Source organism: Arachis ipaensis, chromosome B09 (genome assembly GCF_000816755.2).
Source record: "Arachis ipaensis cultivar K30076 chromosome B09, Araip1.1, whole genome shotgun sequence".
Lineage (NCBI taxonomy): Eukaryota > Viridiplantae > Streptophyta > Magnoliopsida > Fabales > Fabaceae > Arachis > Arachis ipaensis.
Window position 1 is genome coordinate 78,366,454 of NC_029793.2, and position 5,955 is coordinate 78,372,408.

General features: G+C 40.2%; 1 protein-coding gene across 1 annotated transcript; it reads right to left on the reverse strand.

Moving 5' to 3' along the window:
• On the reverse strand, positions 1,500-2,060 carry LOC107615598. The gene has a single exon (XM_016317649.1). The coding sequence runs from the start codon at positions 2,058-2,060 to the stop codon at positions 1,500-1,502; it is 561 nt and encodes a 186-aa protein (XP_016173135.1).

The window sequence follows — 5,955 nt, forward strand, 5'->3', positions numbered from 1 at the left end:
CATGCACTAAATTGTCTTTCCTCTGTCCAAGCACTGTCCCAACAGCAAGGTCTGATGCATCACACATCAGTTCAAAAGACAAATTCCAATCTGGTGGGGCAATGATAGGTGCTGAGGAAAGCTCTCTTTTCAGTGTTTCAAATGCTAGTGTGCACTTTTGATCAAATACAAAAGGTGTATCAGAGACTAATAGGTTGCTCAAAGGTTTTGCAATTTTGGAAAAATCTCTGATAAACCTTCTGTAGAAACTAGCATGGCCTAAAAAACTCCTAATTGCCTTGATATTACTAGGTGGAGGTAATTTCTCAATTAATTCCACCTTAGCTTTGTCTACTTCTACGCCTTTTTCAAAAATTTTATGGCCAAGGACAATCCCTTCTGTTACCATAAAATGGCATTTCTCCTAATTTAAAACTAGGTTTGTCTCTTGGCACCTTTTTAACACTAAGGAAAGCTGATTAAGGCAATTAGAAAAGGAATTTCCAAAAACCGAGAAATCATCCATGAAGACTTCAATGAATTTTTCAATCATGTCTGAGAAAATAGACAACATGCATCTTTGGAAAGTTGCAGGGGCATTGCACAATCCAAAAGGCATGCGCCTGTAAGCAAAAACTCCATATGGACAAGTGAATGATGTCATTTCTTGATCTCTTGGATCAACCACTATTTGATTATAACCCGAATATCCATCAAGAAAGCAATAATATGCATGTCCTGCCAATCTTTCCAGCATCTGGTCTATAAAGGGAAGTAGAAAGTGATCCTTTCTAGTTTCCTCATTGAGTTTCCTATAGTCAATGCACATCCTCCAGCCTGTTATCGTTCTTGTGGGTATGAGTTTATTCTTCTCATTGGGTACAACTGTGATTCCTCCTTTCTTTGGAACCACATGGACAGGACTCACCCATGGGCTGTCGGAAATCGGATATATGACTCCTGCATGCCATAGCTTCATCACTTCTTTTTGGACCACTTCTTTCATGACAGGATTCAATCTTCATTGGGCTTTAATGGATGGTTTTGAGTCATCTTCCAGCAAGATCTTATGCATACATAAGGATGAGCTTATCCCTTTTAAGTCAGCAAGGGTCCATCTAATGGTATCACGGTGCTTTTGCAGCACCTTGATTAATTCCTCTTCCTGTTCTTGACTGAAGGCAGAATTGATGATCACTCGGTAACTTCCATCCCTTCCCAAGTATGCATACTTAAGAGTAGGAGGAATTGCTTTCAGCTCCAGTTTGGGTGCTTCTTTCTCCGTTTTCCTCTCCTCCAATGTGCTTGGAATAAGCATTCTAGCTGAGTTAACCTCAGCAACCTCATCATTTAATATGGAGTCACCTTTTGTCAATTCTCCAAGTGCTTCTTCAAAGGTTTTTTGTACCACAATTTCTACTGCATCTAGCCTCATACACTCTCTCAGTGACTCTGGTGGGTAGCTCATGGCTTTGAATACATTGAACACCATCCTCTCCTCATGTAGCCTAAGGGTAAGTTCACCCTTTTTGGACATCAATGATGGCTCCAGCAGTGGCTAAAAATGGCCTCCCCAAGATTATTGAGGCTTTAGCTTCCTCCTCCATATCCAACACCACAAAGTCACCAGGAAAGATGAAGTCTCCTACCTTCACTAGCAAGTCTTCCACTATTCCATAAGGGAATTTAAATGACCGATCTGCCAATTGGAGAGCCATTCTTGTTGGTTTGGCTTCCTCAATCTTTATTCTCTTCATCATTGTTAGGGACATTAAATTTATACTAGCTCCCAAGTCACCTAAGGCTTTTTCAACTGTTATTTCCCCTATGATGCAGGGAATTCGGAAGCTTCCCATGTCCTTCAATTTTTGAGGCAGCTTGTGTTGGATGATAGCACTACATTTCTCAGTTAAGATCACGGTTTCATCATTCCTCCAACTTCTTTTCTTGGTCATCAATTCCTTCAGAAACTTAGCATAAAGTGGCATTTGTTCTAGTGCTTCTGCAAAGGAAATATTGATCTGAAGTTTCTTGAAAATCTCCAAAAATTTAGAGAACTGGCTGTCCTTTACATTCTTCATTAGGCGTTAAGGGTAAGGAGCCTTTGGAACATATAGATTTAAGACTTCCTTGTCTTCTGATGAACTGGGACTAGGTGTTTGTGCTTCTTCCTTGTCAATTAAACTGCCCGCTTCCTTCTCTCTTTTGAGTTTCCCTTGGAGTCTCCTTCAATTCTTTTTCGCTTCTGAGGGTAATAGCTTTGCATTCCTCTCTTGAAGTTGTCCTGGTGGCATTACTTGAACTGTGGCCAGTAGCTTGCTTGGACAAGTATCCAATTTGTGCTTCAAGCTTTTGAATGGCAGCATCTTGATTTAGCCAATTGGATGTTACTTCCTCCTTGAATTTCTTTATGTCTTCAAACTCCTTGCAAAGGTTTGCAAGCATAGCTTCCATCCTGGCCATTATGTCTTGATCATGTGGTGATGGTTGGGTAGAATTGGGATGTTGAGAGTGGTTGTTATGGTTTTGATATGGTGGCTGTGAGTAGGTGTTTTGTGTGGTATGGTATGGTTTTTGGTTGGAGTTTTGGTGAGTGGAGTTGTTGTATTAGGTTGGATTGTGTGATCTGTGATCTTGGCCTTGGTTTTGTTAGTTTCCCCACCCAAAGTTTGGGTGGTTTCTCCAACCAAAATTATAGGTTTTAGAGTATGGATCATTGGCTTGCCTAGATAAGTTTCCAAGGTAATTAGCTTCCTCCCAGTTAGCTCCTTCTTCTATCTCCAATTCCTCTTCTGCCAGTTGCTTGATTATCATCTTGTTGGCGGCCAGGAGTGTATCCATATGGTTCAATTCCAAGACTCCCCTATTGTTGCTCCTATCTGAGGCATAAAAGTACTCATTGCCAGCCACTATCTCTATCACATCAATGGCTTCTTCAATGGTCTTCTTCTTGTTTAGGGAACTTTCAGATGAATGATCTACAGCTTTTCTTGATTTGCAATTCAATCCTTCATAGAAAATGTGGATTTGCACCCACTCATTGAACATGTCAGGGGGCATTTCTTTGTCAAGTATTTGAATCTTTCCCAGGCTTCATAAATAGTTTCACCATCTTGCTGTCTGAATGTCTGCACTTCAGTTCTGAGCCTGTTTACTCTTTGTGGAGGGTAGAACCTTGTCAAGAATCTGCCCATTACGTCTTCCCAGGTTGTCAAGCTTTCCTTGGAAAATGACTCTAGCCATTTTGATGCTTTGTCCCTCAAAGAAAATGGAAACAGTAACAATCTATAGGTGTCAGGATGAACACCATTAGACTTAACCGTGTCACATATCCTTTGGAATTTAGTGAGATGTTCATTAGGATCTTCTTGTGCACTTCGTCCAAAAGAACAGTTGTTCTGGACAAGAGTTATGAGCTGAGGCTTTAATTCAAAATTATTAGCATGGATGGTTGGCCTCTGAATGTTGCTACCATAATTTCCTGGATTTGGATTGATGTATGATCCCAGGACTCTCCTCTCTTGCCCAGCAGGGTTAGCTCCACCCCTTCTGGCATGGTTATTCACCTCTTCTTCATGGTGGTTTTCCATATCATCCTCCATGGTTATATCAAAGTATTCCTCCTCTTTTTCAGTACCAACAACCCTCTTTCCTCTTGCTTCCCTTCTTAGTCTCAGGAAAGTTCTCTCCGGTTCACTATCAAAGGAAGTTGAAGTCTCCTTTCTCCTACCTGTCATACAATGAACGAGTACAAGAAATAGAAAGTGTAGAGTCTACTAAAATAGATTATACTTAGCTTGGTTAGAGCAATTGAGGCAGTTAATCAAACAGTTAATGAGTTAGTGAGTTAGTATGCTGGAAAGTAAAGCAATAAAGAGAAATTCAAAATGAATGACTAAAAATTGCAGAAAACTAAATGAACAACTAAAATGGAACTTCCAGTAACAAAAGAAAATAAAAATGCTCAATCTAGTTATCCTTCAATTTGGTAATTGTCAATACAACACCAATCCCTGGCAACAGCACCATAAACTTGATGCGCAAAAACTATCTATCGACAAACTTCCTTCCGGCAAGTGCACTGGATTGTCGTCAAGTAAAAATTCACAAAAGAGTGAGGTCAAATCCCACAGGGATTGGTAGATCGATCAATTATAATTGGAGAATTATGCTAGTCGAGGGAAATCGAAATTGAATTGAGAATTGCAGAAAGTAAAATTGGCGAGAAACTTAAATTGCAAGAAATTAAAGGAACAAAAAATTAAATTGCAAGGAATTAAAGTGCAGAAGCTTAAATTGCAAGAAATTAAATAGGAAGGGGGAATTAGCATGAAATTAAAGGCAGAAAGTAAATAGAATGGGTAGATCAGAGATGGGGGAATTCATTGGGTTCAGGAGATGTATAATTCTCCAGATCAAATTCATTTTCAACTCTTCCGTAATCAATGCATTCATTGATCTCCTTGGCAATCTTTAGTGATTGGATCCCAATTCCTTGGCTCACCAATCTCTCTAAGCCTGAACAATTGCCCAATTCCTTGATTTAAGTGCTCATGGGAAGAGATGAAGTTTGGTCACTGATTATACCACACAAATTCATAGATCAAAGTGTTCGTAGGATTACATGTCACTATATCCATCCAAACCCCAATCTAATCCAATGTGAGAAAGCATTTCTAGCATGATCTCCTCATTCCTCTTCCAAGGTTCCGAGAAGATCCAATTATGAATAGCTTCTTTCCCAAGATAACTATCCAATTAGATGAAGAACGAAAGCTTTCTAGTAAAATCAAGAGAAAAGAAAGAAGAAGATGAATGAAAATTAATATTGATCCATTGAATTACACAGAGCTCCTTACCCAATGAAAAGGGGTTTAGTTGTTCATAGGTCTAAAAATGAAAATTGGAATTCTCAAATGCATTCTCAAATTCAAAGTGCAGTAAATGAAAACTCAGAAAAAAAATGAAGAAATTGGAAAAAAAAGTCACCCTAACTTAATTTCTAAGCTATTTATACACTTTCTTCTATTGATCTTCAAGCTTTGAATTAGGCTTTTGACCTTGATGGAATTGGGTTGAAGATGGCTCCAATTGGTTGCCCTTGATGTTGAGAAGGGATCTGTTTGAAACTTAGAACTCTGATGCTTCACGTTTTAGTCAACATTTGAGGGCCAACGTTAACTCAAATGCCACTTTGAATAAGACTAGCAAAAACCAGAAAGCCTGCTGTCATTAGCGTTTGACTCAACGTTAGAGGGCCAACGTTCAACTTACTCACGCGTACGCATGCTTCACGCGTGCGCGTGGATACAAACATTTTCACTTTTCAGCTTCAGGAGACGTTGGCCTCAGCGTTGGACCCCCAACGTACCCTCCAACGTTGGCATTATCACGCGTGCGCGTACTCCATGCTAACGCATAAACTGTCTTATTTTTCTTAGTCACGCATACGCGTACACCACGCTTACGCATGCATTGCCTTATTTTCAATCCACGCATATGCGTCGATTTCAAAACTTTCAAATTAAAATTCTGGGCTGAGTATCGCGGACGTTTGAGGCTAGCGTTTGAGGTAACGTTGGACCTCCAACGTTCGATTTTGACGCATACGCGTGACCCACGCGTACGCGTGGATGGTCAATTTTTGCCACTCCATGCGTGCGCGTGACGTACGCTTGTGCGCGGATATCAAATTTTTCTTTTTTTCACGCGTACGCGTCATTGACGCGTACACGTCACCCAAAATTCCCTTAGCTCCAGAATTGAATTTTTCATTACCACGTTGGGGGTAATGTTGGATGTCCAACGCTACCTCAAACGTGAGCATCAACAGTGTTTGCAGAGAAGTGCTCTGTTTCTCTTCCAATGTTTGATGCAACGTTGGTGGTTCAACTTGGCTACCAACGTTGCTTCCTCTTCATCCTTTCCATGCTCCTTCTTCAACCTTCCTCCATGCTTTCCTTCACCTATCATTAA

Excerpts from the sequence above, each read along its gene's own strand:
- LOC107615598 (XM_016317649.1), bottom strand. The coding sequence starts at position 2,060 with ATGAAGAATGTAAAGGACAGCCAGTTCTCTAAATTTTTGGAGATTTTC.